We start from the raw sequence: 17,362 nt of genomic DNA on the forward strand, positions 1-17,362 counted from the left end.
GGGGGGGGGGGGTGGCCTAATATGCAAAGGAGCTCCTGCTACAAGTGAGCCCTGGTTGGGCCCTCCAGAGTAACTGCTTGGTCACTAGAACAAAGTTTGAATCCAGTGGTGCCTTTAAGACCAGCAAAGTTTAATTCTGCATACACACAGTAGCTTATACCCAGGATTAAACATTGTTGGTCTTAAAGATGCCACTGGACTCAAACATTGTTCTGTTGCTTCAAACCAACACAGCTACCCCACCTGGATCTATCTTCATGCTTAGCCACTGTGTGAGATAAGATGCTGGGCTAGATAGACTACTGGTTTGCTCCAGCAGGGCTTTTCTTATGTCTTATGATACTGGTGGATCTGGAGCAGGGAATAGGAAAGCCAGGATTTGCTAGTTATGTCATATCCTTTCCTAGCTTGTTCCTGAGCAGGACCCAGAGTTCGAATTCTACATTGAAACTTCCCAAAAAGGTGCACTTGGTTCCCCAAATAAGTTACATGATCAACAGATTCCTTCTCCAGAGGTATAAATCAACATTATGTTTGGTGTAGCGTTTCAGTGTGTGGACTCTTATCTGAGAGAACCAGGTTAGATTCCGCACTCCTCCACTTGCAGCTGCTGGAAATGGCCTTGGGTCAGCTATAGCTCTGGCAGAGGTTGTCCTTGAAAGGGCAGCTGCTGTGAGAGCCCTCTCAGCCCCACCCGCCTCACAGGGTGTCTGTTGTGGGGGAAGAAGATAAAGGAGATTGTAAGCTGCTCTGAGACACTGTTTCAGAGAGAATGGTGGGGGTATAAATCTACTGTCTTCTTAATTTAGTTTCCTTTGCGTAAGAGAGCACAGGAGACTTACAATGCTTCTGTTTTGATTTAGAAATAGACAAGCAGAGCAGAATGGAATGTGCACACACAAAAAGAGATTTGGGGGGGGGGGGGTTTGTTTAAGTATACTGCACCCAAAAGTTATCAGTATTTCCCAATATTTTCAAATATCGGGATTTCGGAAATATTCATGATTACCAAATTCTTTCAGCCCACAAACCTGGCTGAGACTCTCCTGCCTAGCAGCCAGGCATGAGAAGCTGGCTCCAAGTTCTCTCACCACCACACTCAGGCCTGGCTGGGAGCCTTGTTCTGCCCAGCAGTTTAAACAACGGGACAGGAGAAGCTGGCCCCAGGATCTGTGTGTGGTGGGGAGGTCCTTCCCTGCCACATGCAGACTTGGCTTGAGGAGCCCACCAACTGAAAAATGAAAAACCTGCCTACAAATGTTGATACTGTGATCCTAGAATCCAAGAACAAAGTGAAAGTTCCTAAAAGTGTTCTAGGGTTTCTGTTGCACATCATGTAATTGTTGTCAAATTTGTGCTCCTAAATCCATCTGTGTAAACACAAACAGTGTGTATTTAGGCTCACAGCCTTTAAAATGTGTAATCCCTGCAAACTTGAACAGTTTCCACTTCTCTCTTGGAGTTGTAAACTGAAAACTCACCACTCTTTTTACTCATTAATTTGATCAAATTTCTTTCTTTCTTTCTTTCTTTCTTTCTTTCTTTCTTTCTTTCTTTCTTTCTTTCTTTCTCTTTCTTTCTTTCTTTCTTTCTTTCTTTCTTTCTTTCTTTCCTTCCTTCCTCCTTCCTTCCTTCCTTCCTTCCTTCCTTCCTTCCTTCCTTCCTTCCTTCCTTCCTTCCTTCCTTTCTTTCTTTCTTTCTTTCTTTCTTTCTTTCTTTCTTTCTTTCTTTCTTTCTTTCTTTCTTTCTTTCTTTCTTTCTTCCTTCCTTCCTTCCTTCCTTCCTTCCTTCCTTCCTTCCTTCCTTCCTTCCTTCCTTCCTTCCTTCCTCCTTCCTTCCTCTTGGTGTAATAAACTCTTTGATACCCAGCTCTGAAGCCTAGTTTGAGGACTGAAAATAAAGAAAAAGTTCTCTATGCTATACCATACCTCCATCACAGACTACCACAGAAATTTGGAAATCTAGTTGTGTCGAGTCTCTTGCAATCATGGAAAAGCACTTAGCTGTTAGGTTAGGAAATATGCTAAGCTAAGAGGTTTTTACCTTCTGGAGTTGTGTACTGATTTACTGCAGAGCTGGGCCCTGCCCACTCAACGCCTACAGGCCACAGCAAAAGCAACCTAAATGGTCAGTGCCAGTGGTGCCCACAATCCTGTCTGCTCAGGTAAGGAGAGTCACGAATGCAGGCCACAGCTGTAAGAAATGCAAAAGCTAGCAGACTGGCACACAATTATCATCACTGTTGTTGTAACACATTTTGGAAAACAACAGTTTAAAAACAAAATCCTTCTGTTTTTAGGTGAAAATGCCTTCTACCTGCCCCCAGATGTCAGAAAACAATGTGATTGGTTCCAGGGTGACCAGCCAGTTAAAAAATTGTCCAGAGACCTGTGTAAGTAGAATGGGTTTTCTGAGTCTGTGTGGGGCGGGGGGGCGGGGAGAAGAGTTGCTTTGTTTCCAGTCTCAGATGAAATACATGCTTTCTCCACCTGTTACAGAGAGAACATCAGGGCTTTTTTTGTAGCAGTGGGGTGTGGCCTTTGCATATTAGGCCACACCCCACTGATGTAGCCAATCCTCCTGGAGCTTACAGTGAGCCCCTGTACTAAGAGCCCTGTAAGCTCTTGGAGGATTGGCTACATCAGGGGTGTGTGGCCTAATATGCAAAGAAGCTCCTGCTACAAAAAAGCCCTGGAGAATGTTATCTGTAGTTATGATGCTGTTGTTTTTAAAGCAACAAATATGGATTTATATTCGTCTAATTCTCTTTGTGGGAAGCCTGATGCATCGAAACCCTTGGCCCCATATCTTGGATTGTGGCTTGCCCAAGACTAGGGGTGGGGGAGGTCTCTGGCAGCAAAACCAGGAAAGGCTTTTCCCCAAACCAGACTGGAAACTGTCATGATATCTGCTAATAGTAAGGTTGCCAACCTGCAGCTGGAGCCTGGAAATTGCCCAGAAGTACAGCTAATCTTCAAGTGGCAAAGATCAATCACCTTGGAGAAAATGAGTTTTGGAGGGTGGACTCCATAGCATCACACACATTGAATTCTTGTTTGCTCCTGTCCAAACTCTGTCCTCCCCAGGCTCCTACCCGCCAATTCCCAGGGATTTCTGAAGTTGGCAGCCCTGGCTAATGGTAATGGATGAGAGAAGAGAAATCAAAATCTGCTCCATATCTATTTTCCAACCCACTTTTTTCTCCAGGTTCCTTCCCTTCGACTGTACTTCCTTAGCCCTCCCCTGACCTCTATTCTCTTCCTGTCTATGGCTATTGACACTATGTCAGGCATGACTTTAAATCGCTACAGCACTCCAGTCTGCCACTCCAGATCTGTTTTGCTTAGCTCCAAAGTCTGTGTATGCCCAGACATCACCCTTGTTGGAGGGTGGGTGCTTCCCCCCACTGCTATGTTTTTTATTCTATAGATTATTTTCAAGAATAGATGCAATCTGAGTTTCGAGAGACTTAGATTTTGCCCAAGACTTTTTCAGATCATAATCCTGTAAATTTAGTTGTTTAAAGAAAACCTAGTGCTTTCAGGTAGAGACTAAATGAAGCATTGCCAGAAAAAAAAAAAGATTGTTGAGTTTTGTAAGAAAAAAACTTAAAATAATTGTTGAAGTCAATTTAAACAATGGCATGGATTTGAGAGTGGTTTGGGATGCAAGCAAAGCATTTGTTAGATGAGATTAAAAGATGAGGATGAATTTAAAAATTTTCTGAGGAATATAAATACATCTAGTCAAATAAAAATTTTGTGATGAGTTATCTATGTTAGCAATAAGAGAAATGGAAAGAAAAGTGAATTATTTAAAACACAAAAAATTGCAGATATTCCTGGGAAGGGGCTGGCATTTAAATTGAGAAAAGAATGAGAAAAGAAAATGATATTAAAACCCAAGAGGATGATTGGCCACTGGATATCTGATTGGGTGTGCAGATTAAAGTAGTGTTTCAGTGGCAGATGCTACCACAATGATGGCTTCAGTCTCTTTCACTCCTCTTTTCCAACGTATTTTACGTTATTCCTCTTCTCCCTGCCTTTGTGTACATGACTCAACCTCCTGCAGCAGCCATTTTGTGGTTGCACCCAGCACCAGGTGCATGAACCATTAAAAATTGGCTCATGTCAGTTTATGGTTCTTGCCAAGCCACGAACCAAGTCACAAAATGAACCAGGAAGTTGGTTCACGAACCAGTTCGTGGTTCATGGTGCTGCAAACCCAGTTGAAAGGGACCAAAGTCCCTTTAAATGGGTTTGCAGAAATAATTCCAAAAAACCCCAGCAACCAGTTGAGCCTGCTCCCTGCTGCTCCCCTGTTTTGGGGTTTCTTGTACAGTCCCTTTAATGAACTGCACAAGACAGCCTGAAAAACAGCTGAATGGTGGGAGCTGCCTCTGCTCAGCTGTTTTTGCAACTTTCACGGGCACCAGAGAGCAGGGGTTTAAAGCAAGTCCCTTTAAACCCCTGCTATCTAGTCTATACATGAACCACCATAAACTGCTCTAAACGTTTGTTGTAGTTAGTGATGGTAGACCCATCATGAACTTCGGTTCGCAAACCACAAATGGCAAAATTTGTGCCAAATTTTCCTTTGTTGTTCGGTTCATGGCCATCCCTATCCACCACCCTGTGTCAGAATTCCAAAGCTGCTCACAGGCTCAAAAAGTTTTCCCTTTGCCACTCCATTGAACAGGATGGAGAGCACTAACTTATTGGGAGTGGGGGGAAGAATTGTCCCCACCAAACCTAAATCTTATCATAGTGGACAGAGCCCCCCAGGACAGAGCTCTTTATGGTAGCAGCAAGCAAGTTATAAACATATTGATAATCTGCAAAAAGTTATATCCATACCCATACTTTTTTGTTTCTTCAATCAGAAATATTCCAAGCAATGTTACTGCTGCACCCACTACATCAACAACAACAACAACAAAACCTACAACAAAACCTACAACAAAACCAACAACAACGAAACCTACAACAACGGAACCCACAACAACAGAACCAACAACAACAGAACAACAACAACAGCAACAACAGAAAAACTGGAAGGTATGTACCTTAATGTCTTAATGCATTTTCATAGGATATTGAATCTGAACAACTTTGAGGCTTTGGTCAGGAGGCTAATTTGAAGCTGAATTTGGAGAAGGCAGAAGTAATACTGGTCAGGAAATGTGATCTTCTATGCAGGGGTGTCAAACATGAGGCCCATGGGCCAAATCAGGCCCCCCAGAGGGTTCCTATCAGGCCCCTGAGCAGCTGGTGTCACCTGCTTCCTTCTCCCTCTCTCTTTCTTCCTTCTGCATCTCAGCTTGCTTTGCAAGGCTTGCTCAATCGCACAGGAGCTACGGAGCAAACCCTCTCTTTCTCCATTGGCTGAGGCTCCTCCCTTGGGGAGGAAGGGGGGGAGGTAGAGCTTGCTTTGCCAGGCTCTCAATTGCACTGCAGTTACTGAGCCAAGCCTCTCTTCCTTCTATTGGTTGAGGCTCTTCCCCCTCCTGGTCCCCTGGGGAAGGAAGGAAAGACCTTTAAAGTCCATTGTGACCTGGTACCTGCATATTTGAATGGCTGTCTCCTTCCATAGAGTGGGCCGACTGCAGAGGTCAGGCTGCCATCTGTTTGCTATCCCATCACTTTGGATGGCCCATCTGGTATCAATCAGAGCCTGGGCCTTTTCCATCATGTCTCTGACTCTGTGGAATGGGTTCCCCGAAGAGGTGGAGCGGGTACCCTCCTTGGAGATCTTCAGGAGGCACAGCAAGGGCTTTTGTGGAGTCTGAATGACAGGCATCTTTTGAGGGGGGAGAGATTTGGGATTTGCTATTTTATTTAGGAAGCCCCATGGCGCAGAGTGGTAAAGCTGCAATACTGCTGTCCAAGCTCTCTGCTCACGACCTGAGTTCAATCCCAGTGGAAGCTGGGTTCAGGTAGCCGGCTCCAGGTTGATTCAGCCTTCCATCCTTCCAAGGTCGGTAAAATGAGTACCCAGCTTGTTGGGGGGAAAGTGTAGATGACTGGGGAAGGCAATGGCAAACCACCCCGTAAAAAGTCTGCCGTGAAAATGTAGTGATGTGACATTACCCCAGAGTCAGAAACGACTGGTGCTTGCACAGGGGACTACCTTTACCTTTACCTTTTTATTTTAGTTTTAGTTTTAAATGGAAAAGTTTATAACGATTACTGTAAGCTGCTTTGAACTGCAAGAGAAGGCAGGATATAAATGTTTTAATAAACAAATAAACAAACAAGTGCTGTTCCATCTAGCCTTATTACACATAACTGTGTTAAAGCTAAGGAGAAGCTGTGCCTTACATGTAGGCTTATGTAACGAAGCCTCAATTTGTTTTTTAATGAAAAGCAGCCTTTGGGGTCCTTGATCTTGATCCAAAGACCCTTGGAGGAGGGTTTGCTAACCCGTTTCACCATTGGCTGCTTTCCCACTCAAAGCAGCCCCAGCCTGGTCTGTATATACCCAGATCAGAAAATCTGGCCCTCTGTTAGTATTTTGTGTCCCCAGATATGTTTGGATTTTGGGGTTACATGTTGTTGTTGTTTTAATGAGTAGAATGAAAATTTTCTTGATGAAAATTCTTGTGATGTTTGAGCGAATTAGTCTCTCATATTGTTGTTTATTGTATCGGTCACACTAATGTGTTAGTGTCGACCCTTGTGAGCCACCCTGAGCCTGCCTTTGGTGGGGAGGGCGGGATATAAATAAAGTAAATAAATATCACTGCATTAGGGTTGCCAGGTCCTACCTGGCTGCCAGCTGGAGATAAAACCTGGAAGAGATGTCATTGCATCGGGCACATCGCACCAGTGGGGTGCTCTAGCATTTGGGTAAAAAATTCTATGGTACCACAACATGGGCATGTCAGACACTGATGGAGGTCTTTGGGGTGGGGATCTCTCTGCCAGCCAGCTCTGTGCCATGGGCTGGGGCATCCAAAACTGGGGGACCCCCACCCCCAGCAGGAGGCTGGGAACCCTACACTGCATGGAGTGAAATTCAGGCTGCAGTTAATTAATTAGACATAGAGGCACACCTTGCTGTATGCTGGATTGGGACTCTTTCTTGCAACTGCCTTGGAAGCTCTTGGTTCGGGTAGGTCCATTCAATCATATGACTGCAAAAGTCATTATTGGGAGCAAACTAGGCAAAACTGTTTCAAAAAGGCACTTGATGTGTGAAATGAACATATTTGAACTCATTATGATTAAGTGAAGCTAAGAAAGCTCATCTATGGAACATGGAGTGCATATGTTGAATTACTGGGGTGGGGGAGAAACTAGCTGAAGAACATATGTTCATGCAAAACCTTTAATTTAAACAAGGACCTTGTTTTTCATTAGTGTTCCCAAGATAAATATCTTGTAAATTTATTACTGGTTTCCATAAAGTTCCCAGGAATATTAAGTTTGGGAAATGTTCTTTCATAGATCTGCTCCAAATTAAATAGAAATAAAATGATTTGTTCTGCATATTCTGTGTCATAGAATTTGCAGACTAAATGATTTAACTCATTTATCCTTTCTATGAATTGTCTTCCTACATGCATTTTGAAATGGTAATCCAATTTAACTTCCCATAAAATGCGGATAAATCAAGCTAAATAATTTGTGAGTTGGTCTAGATAATGGGTTTGATCCAGACTGAAATTGACATTAGCAAAATGGGACTTTCTGCCTCTCCCTTCCCACTGCAGCATATTGAACTCCTTGGAATGCTGCTCCAGGGGGTGGGGGGTGGGGAGGTCGGGACTTTGAGAAGGGACATTACGGGGTCTGCAGTGGGACAAGGGAGTCAGCAGAAACTGCCCGTTTCGTCTGGATCCTACCCACCATCTTCATCCTATATAATTGAGTCAGTTGACTTGCCAGTTGGCCTGGTGTGCCATTTTACTTGTTTTAATTCTTGAGTTTACTTTGTATAAATTGTTCCGACCTTTGGTGAGTGGCATTCTTCTGCACTGAATCTGACTGATCCCCCAAGTTACACGATACACTGAGTGAGAGGTAACTCATGTGATGTTTGTGGGCACCAGGGGTGGAATTCCAGCAGGAGCTCCTTTGCATATTAGGCCACACACCCCTGATGTAGCCAATCCTCCAAGAGCTTTCAAGCTTTTTTGTAACCTCTTGGAGGATTGGCTACATCAGAGGTGTGTGGCCTAATATGCAAAGGAACTCCTTGCTAGAATTCCACCCCTGGTGGGCACCATGATGCCTGCCAACAGCTTCAGAAAGTGGATGAGGCCAGGCGGGGCTCCTAAACAGCAAAGCTTTTCATTGACCTTTAAGACAGTTTCAGAGGACAGTCGTGTCAGTCTGCAATAGAACAGCTGGAATCAAGTCCAGTACTACCTTACAGACCAATATGATTTCCTGGGTATAAATCTTGGAGATCTGATGGCAGGGCCGGTGTGTCCATTAGGCAGCCTGAGGCAGCTGGCTGGAGCGCGGCCCTGAGGGGAGGACGCTGGGTTTTGGTCCTTCCACCCACTCTTATCTCCAAAGTGAGGGAAATAGCAAGCTCGGCAGCCACTGCCATGGGCCTCCTGGGCTCAGCGCATGCGCTGTTCGCTCCCCATCGCTCCACCCCTCACATCTGTGCTTTCAAGCACAGATGCAAGGGGTGGAGTGATTGTATGCAAACATGCATGTGTGCTGAACCCAGAAGCTTTGTGGCGGCTGCTGCCAAGCTCACCCTTGTTGAGGTGATGGGCAGCAGGGGCGCCTGGCTTGGGGCGCTGGCCTTGTGCGGGCTTCCCAGCACCAGCGCTATCTGATGGTGTATTTGGGCTTCCTCAGTGTGTGTGTGTGTGGTTCTGCCTCCTGCAGCAGCCATTTTGTGACCAGCTCCACCTCCTATGGTGGCCATTTTGTGGTTGCATCCACTACCTTGTACCAAAATTCCAAAGATTCCCACAGGCTCACAAAGGTTAGGGACCTCTGTGCTGAATACAAGGAAACTAGCTAGAAAAATGAAAGTGGGATAATGTTAAAACCTCCACAAGGGCACCTTTCCCCTGGCATGCCAGTTTTCTGCAGGGAGGGAACTTCTTATGTGTATTCAGTAATCAATTCTAGGAGTTCTTGTCTGATGCAGAGCAGGCCAACCACTGGCTTTCCTCACCTGTAAGAATTAGGTCTACGTCGAAGAAAAATGTTGACTTAGCTGTTTGCACCATATACTTAATGAATCAAAGAAGGAACAGGAGACTGTAAAACAAAAGAAGTGTGATAACTAGCCAAGTTAAAAGCTGGCTCCCGCTTTATGTTTCACAGGTGGGGTAATAACATTGTTTTGAAATGTTCAGTAATCTGTTAATGAATTTGGATTGCCTTCACTGCAAAGTGAATAGACAAAACAGCCTGAAACAGCTCCATGTTTCCAGCACATATGTGCATGTATGTGAGAATTGGATTGGATGGTGAATACTTCCAAGACCAAGATGCTGTAGAAAATTGTCACAAAGTGGGTTCAGCCAGGATGTGCTGAAACTGCAACTCGGGCGTGTGTCGAATGACTTGCATGTTCCAGGATGCAAAAACCTTCTGAAAGTCAACTTGTGTTGACTTCAACACATGAAAATGTTTGTGACGAATCAGCAACGCAGGTCCTAAGTACACTTGGCTTGGATTTCATGTGTGATTGCGGCTTATCTTCTGTTTTTGCCAGAACTGTTGGCTTTCTTTTAATCCTCTAGCAACTAATTATGTCTTCTCTTTTTTTACAGTAGTGAAGCATGTGGGTGAAGTCCAGGTCACAGACATCACTGAAAACAGCGCTAAGCTGCGCTGGGTGGAACCGGAGCCTCAGCCTGCCTCCATCTATGATGTCACCATCACCTTGGCACATGACCACTCCTTAGTTCTGAAGCTCAACCTAACTGGCACTGAACGAGTCATTGGTGGCCTTGGAAGTGGACAGAAGTACCACGTCCTGGTCATAGGCTACCTCAATGCACAGGCCAGATCAACCTTCACAGGAACATTTAGCACAAGTGAGTTTGCTTTTGGCGCAAGAATTTGCGGCCGTGCAAGTTATGTGTGGAGACCAGGGCTCTTTTTGTAGCAGGAGCTCCTTTGCATATTAGGCCACACCTCCTTGACATAGCCATTCCTCCAAGAGCTTACAGTAGGCCCTGTAAGAAGAGCCCTGTAAGCTCTTGGAGGATTGGCTACATCAAGGAGGTGTGGCCTGATATGCAAATGAACTCCTGCTACAAAAAAAGCCCTGGCGGAGACTAATGTGAGTGGGTTCCCGGCTTCGTTGAAATGCCCATTCAGGAGAGCAGCCTCTCCAATCGTTGTATCCTTAGCGAAGGCCAAATTTGTGACCATTTCAGGTGTTACCAAAGCAAGGCAGGAGCCTCTTCCATGGGTCTGCTTCTGTGTTACCCTGATAAGGTTCATTAGAGGAGTCGTGGGAGCTGAGCATTATTCCCTCTAAGCTGAGTTAGTGTGAGCTGGCTCACAGATTTTTAGCCTCCAGCTCACATATTTTTGTCTTTGCTCAGGAAAAATGGCCCCGGAGCAAACTAATTTATGCAGTAGCTCACCGCTTTAATGCCAATAGCTCACAAAGTAGAATTTTTGCTCACAAAACTACACAGCTTAGAGGGAGTACCGGAGCTGAGTTGTTGAAGCTACACTCCTCCAGTGCGGAAAAGTTCTGTGTCAGTTTTCCAACACAGATGGGGCAGATCACACTGTTTTAAATCTAGAGCGTAGGATTCTCCTAGCTGACCTTCCTACGAATCCTGGAATTCAGCTGTGGAGAAACAGCTCCCAAGTAATTCTGGTGACCAGCAGTTCAGCCGTTACCAGGGCTTTTTTTGTAGCAGGAACTCCTTTGCCTATTAGGCCACACAGCCCTGATGTAGCCAATCCTCCAAGAGCTTATAGGGCTCTTAGTACAGGGCCTACTGTAAGCTCCAGGAGGATTGGCAACATCAGAGGCGTGTGGCCTAATATGCAAAGGTGTTCCTGCTACTAAAAAAGCTCTGGCCCTTACACCAGAGAAACTTTAGACAGTGATGAATTTATTATGAAATTGTGCTTTCTGAGAGCTTAGTTCTCCACAGGAGAAAGAAGTGACTCATGCATCCACAGAGCGAATGTGATGGAGCAGTTCCAACGTTCATTTCAGTAGGGGGAGGTGGACCAGGCTTACATCCCCACTATAACATGAGGGTTACTGGGTGAAACTGGGATAGTAATTTGTCTTTCATCCTAACTTACCTTACAGGATAAAATGGGAAAGGATCATGTGGGGCATGAAATTTTTTTTGAAGTTCTTGTAGCACTTCTGACTAGGAACTACTGCGTAAAGGGCACAGAATTAGGGAAAAAAACACACCATTGTTTTTTAACTGCTGTAGAATATAAGGTTCAACTGAATAGTTCATCAGACATCTGTTACTAATTTTCCCAGCTGCAAACCAAGACTCATTTGAAAAGTTTGTGCCTTTATATAAGCAGAACCAGACCTGAGTGTTGCTCTGGGCTTTTTTTTTTTTTTTTTTTTTTTGCTTTTTTGAGATTGCCCCCATGGAAATGAAATCCCATTCAGCTATTGTTCTCCAGATTTTAATTTCACATACCGTATGTTGAAATTAAGGGACCTATTCTGTCTCTTGTGACAACAAGAGATCTTCGTGCACATTGCAGCTGTGGATTTCTAGCAGGGTATTCGGTCGAAACGTACCTGTTTAGGGTTTCGTTTCAGGCATTTCCCCTTTCCCTGAGTATTTTGGTTTTCCTTCCACAGAGGTCATGCCCTTGCCCAAGTTGCCTTCACCTGCAGTAGCCAATCTGATGGTGAACACTGAGCCGCTGGAAGAGCCAAGGACAGGTGAGCCCTCTGCTGCCCAAGAGATGCCCCTAGTGTACAATACTTAAGCTGCTTCTGTGGTGTTCTTTGAAGTAGTCTTTCCAGATGTGTTAATGCTCTGCTTTAAAAAAAAGGTCAACACTTATTTTCTATGCATGAGTAAAATGTACTCTTTGTTCATGCATTGTTCCATTGGGCTATGATCCTGTGGAATAAGGGTGATTCCTTCCAGTGGTGGAATTCTAGCAGGAGCTCCTTTGCATATTAGGCCACACCCACCTGATTTAGCCAATCCTCCAAGAGTGTACAAAAAAAGAGCCTTGTAAGCTCTTGGAGGATTGGCTACATCAGGGGGTGTGACCTAATATGCAAAGGAGCTCCTGCTAGAATTCCACTCCTGATTCCTTCAAATATGGGACTTCTGGTATTCAGAATTCTACAAGAGGGAGACTTTCATGGAGGATGGAAAACCTCATTCTTTCCTTCATTAGTTTCTGTGTTCCCTCCCCTAGCTCTGCCTCTTTTTAACTTTCTTCCACCAAACTCTGCTTCTTCTCCTCCCACTGTCTTCCTTCCCATTAATTGCTCTCCGAATCTCTCCTCCCCTTCTCTCCCAAACACCAACTCTGTTTTTTCTTCCCCTTACCAACCCCCCCACACTGTTTTGATTTTTTTTACTCATGGCATCTATTCATGTGCAAACATTAATCTTTTTTTTTTTAATTTGCAGAAATGTATACTTTAGCCTTATGTGTCCTCCCTTTTTTTGATCCACGTGAGGGGGTCATACATAGATAGCTATTATGGATACGTGATGCTCAGCTTGATCAAATTACTAGTGCCACTGTAATTCTGAGCTATGCTCAGTTAAACATGGTGGAGGGTATAAAATATAGTTCTTCTCAGGGGTGGAATTCTAGCAGGAGCTCCTTTGCATATTAGGCCACTCCCCCCAATGTGGCCAATCCTCCAAGAGCTTACAAGGCTCTTTTTTGTAAGCTCTTGGAGGATTGGCTACATCAGGGGGGAGGGACCTAATATGCAAAGGAGCTCCTGCTGGAAATTCCACCCCTTCTGAAAAAGAACACAGGAAGGATATGGGGCCAGATTCTGACACTGGCAGCTTTCAGATATGTCCCTGTGACCAATGCTTCCAGATTCAAAGGAAGTGGTCTGAGCTTCTTTTCCATGGGGAGAGGTGTGTATTCCAAATTCACATGGTGCTGCTATTTGGCACATTGAATTGGGATTATGCCAAAAATAAGTTCATTTCCACTAGTATGATATCTCTTTTGAGACTGGAGGACCAGAGGTATGTGCAGTACTCCAAAGGCACCACACAATAGACCTCTACATGATGATGATGATGCCGATTTTATTTCAGTACATTTCTTAATAATCTCTACCATAGAATCTGCTTTTTTCACCACCTAGTTAGGTTCTTTTTATTGACAGTCCACCAAAACCCAAAGATCACTGTCCTTGCCAATCACAGCCCGTGAGGACTTGTCAGAGTATATTTTAAAATTAGAGGGAGGTTGCCCCAATGTGTGTCACTTATTATTTACATGCAGAGATGTAGAATGTTTGGGAATTTTGAAGCCGTGGGGCAAAAAGCTTTTTTTTTTGGGGGGGGGGGGAGGATGGAAATACTGGGGGGAAACTGAAATATATGCAATACTTACATTCCTATCAAACCTAACTTCCTTTACTGATCTAACAAAATAAAATGTCAGTCTATAAAATGGTACCATTTGGCGTATTCTGAAATTTTTAAGTATAACTATCTTAATTGTAGACAAGAAAAACTGCAAGTATGTCCAGTACTTGACAGTTGCAAACTATTGCACCCTGAGCTACCCTAGCTCATGTATCTGTAATTTTTGACATTTGAGAGACAGGGTGGGGAAATCAAAGCTGAAGGTAAGGGAGGGTGGGATATAAATCAAATAAATAAATAAATAAAATTCCATAGTAACAAAAAAAAAATGCATTCCTGAGGCAGATACTCCCCCCCCCTACTCAGCCAGAGTCTCATTTGCCATTGTTGTGCACTCAGCCCGTTAGGAGTTCCTCCCAATCGGCTTTGGTTCTTGATATCACGATTAACTTGGAGCATTTGTCAACTTGGCTGCTTCACTGCCCCCCACCCCAATTTTTAGACATCTTCTGAACCAGGGCTTTTTATGTAGGAAAAAGCCCAGAAGGGATTCATTTGCATATTAGGCCACAACCCCTGACATCACTGTTGTTTAACACAGGGCTTTTTTGTTGAAAAAGCCTAGCAGGAACTCATTTGCATATTAGGCCAACACCCCCCCCCCAACTCCAAGCCAGTCAGAACTGTGTTCCTGTATGTTCCTGCTCAAAAAAACCCACCCTGTTCTCAACAAATTAAATAGTACCAGTCGCCAGGACTGGAATTCTAGCAAGAGCTCCTCTGCATATTAGGCCACATACCCCTGATGTAGCCAATCCTCCAAGAGCTTACAAAAGAGAGCCTTGTAAGCTCTTGGAGGATTGACTATATCAGGGGTGTGTTGCCTAATTTGCAAAGGAGCTCCTGCTAGAATTCCACCCGTGCCGGTGGCTATACATATCCCTAGGGGAGCCCATTGCTTACGACCCTCCATTTTGAGAACTGACAGTGTTCTCCTACCCTTTCCTTGCTACAGTCCAGCTTGTCACTCATTCAAAAGCAGGCATGTCTTTTTGCCCCGTGACTAATAAATTCAATTTGCAGGTCTCAGGACCAACTAGACTGATGCTGATGCCATTTTACAGCTGAACTTTGCCTTTTAAAAATGCCACGACCCAATCGGTCCTTCAGCACAGCAGGACCAAATGATCATGTCTCTCCCCTCCACTGGCACTTTTTCAAGTGCTGAAACAGGTGTGGGGGTCATATACTGTAACACCTATTGTGGTCCTGATGCAACACAGAATTGTTGATTTAGCCCTTTAAGGGGATCTGAAGGAGCCCCATGGTGCAGAGTGATAAGCTGCAGTACTGCAGTCGAAGCTCTCCTCACGACCCGAGTTTGATCCCAGTGGAAGCTGGGTTCAGGTAGCCGGCTCCAGGTTGACTCAGTCTTCTATCCTTCCCAGGCTGGCAAAATGAAGAAGATATTGGATTTCTATCCCGCCCTCCACTCCAAATCTCAGAGTCTCAGAGCGGCTCACAATCTCCTTTATCTTCCCCATAACAGATACCCGGTGAGGTGGGTGGGGCTGAGAAGGCTCTCACAGCAGCTGCCCTTTCAAGGACAACCTCTGCTTAGGCTATGGCTGACCCAAGGCCAGCCCAGCAGCTGCAAGTGGAGGAGTGGGGAATCAAACCCGGTTCTCCCAGATAAGAGTCCACACACTTAACTACTACACCAAACTGACTCTCATGAGGCCCCAGCTTGCTGGGGGAAAAGTGTAGGTGTCTGGGGACGGCAATGACAAACCAAAAGTCTGCCATGAAAATGTCATGATGAAATGTCACCCCATGGGTCGGAAACGACTGTTGCTTGCACAGGGTTAGCTTGCACCTTTACCTTTAAGGGGCTCTGAACATTGCTAGCTTCCGTTCTGACTTTTGCACTTTCTGGGTGCTCCTTTTAGAATTATAATCAGGGGTGGAATTCTAGAAGGAGCTCCTTTGCATATCAGGCCCCACAACCCTGATGTGTCCAATCCTCCAAGAGCTTACAAAAAAGAGCCCTGTAAGCTCTTGGAGGATTTGCTACATCAGGTGTGTGTGGTCTAATATGCAAAGGAGCTCCTGCTAGAATTCCACCCCTGATTATAAGAATAAATTTACAGTTCTTAAATATATTATAGGATAGTTTCTATAATAAACTAGCACATAAAAAAGCAAGCCTCAGGCTGTGAAGAAAAAGACCGGCTGAGTCCCGCCAATGGAAAAAAATCTGAAGAGAAACGGTCTGAGTACCACAGTGTTTGGGCTTTCCACTTGGATTTACACACCTTCCTTCTTTCATGAGGGAAGGAATGCCTTTGAACCCTTCAGCTTTAGGATTCAGAAGAAGGGAGGAGACCCCTGTCTCTCAGCATCCCTCCCGACCTGCCTCGAACCAGTCTCCCAGAACGGAGAGGAGAGCTGCAGGCCCCAGGCAGGGACGCACCGCAGCAGCCACAACCCCTGGCAACTCTGAATGGTTATTCTTCCTTCTGCTGAGTCTCACATAATCCACTGGCTGGCATGGAGCTGGGAATAAAATGTTTCCAGTGCCCAGGGGTGGAATTCTAGAAGGAGCTCCTTTGCATATTAGACCACACACCCCTCATGTAGCCAATCCTCCAAGAGCTTACAAAAAAGAGCCTTGTAAGTTCTTGGAGGATTGGCTACATCAGGGGGTGTGGCCTAATATGCAAAGGAGCTCCTGCTAGAATTCCACCCCTGCCAGTGCCTATTGGCAGAATTGTCCTGCACCTCTTTTGGAGCTTGAGCCTAAGTTTGTGTGTTAATCCTTTGTCCCGTTTCTGCTCTGTTGGCCTTGTGCTTGTCCCAAGGCATTAATGGTTTGTTCTGATGAACTATTAATGTGGAATCACTTGGGTTGACCTCAGTGATTAACACCACATGGATGATTAACACCTGTTATCAATGTGTGACAGTTGCGTTTATTAACTGCCAGTGGTCTCTTGCAGTCTTTGTTGTAATAACTATAAAGGAGTGGAAGCTAAGGCCTGTAATTATAGAACTGTATCCTTGCTCTTGGTCTAGATGGCCTAGGCTAGCCCATTCTCATCAGATCTTGGAAGCTAAGTAGGGTTTGCTGTGTTCAGTACCTGGATGGGTGATCATTGAGGAAGTCCAGAGTCATTTACACAGAGGTGCACAATGATCAACCATCTCCAATCGTCTCTTGTTTTGAAGACCCCCATGAAGGGTTACCATAAGTTGGCTTCAGCTTAGCAGCACTTTCCACCACCAACCTCACTCCTGTATCTCACTCTTGAGAGCCAGTCTGGTGTAGTGGTTAAGTATGTGTCGGCCCTGTCACTTCTGGGAGAATCAGGTTTGATTCCTCACTCCTCCTCATGCACTTGCTGATGTGACTTTAGATCAGCCAAAAGTTCTCTCAGAGCTGTTGTGCTCAAAAGCAGTTACCCACCTGCCTCACAGGGTGTTGTGGGGAGAGGAAGGGAAAGGAGATTGTAAGCCGCTCTGAGACTCCTTCAGGTAGTGAAGGATAGATATAAAGCCAGTCTCCTCTTCTCTTCTCTCTTCTTTTATAAGATCTCCTGTAGTACCAGGGGTGGAATTCTAGCAGGAGCTCCTTTGCATATTAGGCCACACTCCCCTGATGAGGCCAATCCTCCAAGAGCTTACAAAAAAAGAGAGCCTTGTAAGCTCTTGGAACTGGCCACATCAGGGTTGTGTGGCCTAATATGCAAAGGAGCTCCTGCTAGAATTCCACCCCTGTGTAGTTCTATTCTCAGAATATCGAAGGGAGCAAGATGAGGATTACTTGTTGATGGACCTGTTGGTAATGGTTCC

At 44.9% G+C, this 17,362-nt stretch overlaps 1 protein-coding gene across 1 annotated transcript in view; it reads left to right on the forward strand.

The window, feature by feature from the left end:
• COL6A3 (collagen type VI alpha 3 chain) overlaps positions 1-17,362 on the forward strand; it is a 176,910-nt gene that overhangs the window by 136,517 nt on the left and 23,031 nt on the right. Inside the window, 4 exon segments of the mRNA XM_060232176.1 lie at positions 2,300-2,390; positions 4,886-4,950; positions 9,746-10,018; positions 11,788-11,871. Of these exon segments, the coding sequence (XP_060088159.1) occupies positions 2,300-2,390; positions 4,886-4,950; positions 9,746-10,018; positions 11,788-11,871 (513 nt within the window).

Source organism: Heteronotia binoei, chromosome 1 (genome assembly GCF_032191835.1).
Source record: "Heteronotia binoei isolate CCM8104 ecotype False Entrance Well chromosome 1, APGP_CSIRO_Hbin_v1, whole genome shotgun sequence".
In the NCBI taxonomy this organism is placed as follows: Eukaryota; Metazoa; Chordata; class Lepidosauria; order Squamata; family Gekkonidae; genus Heteronotia; species Heteronotia binoei.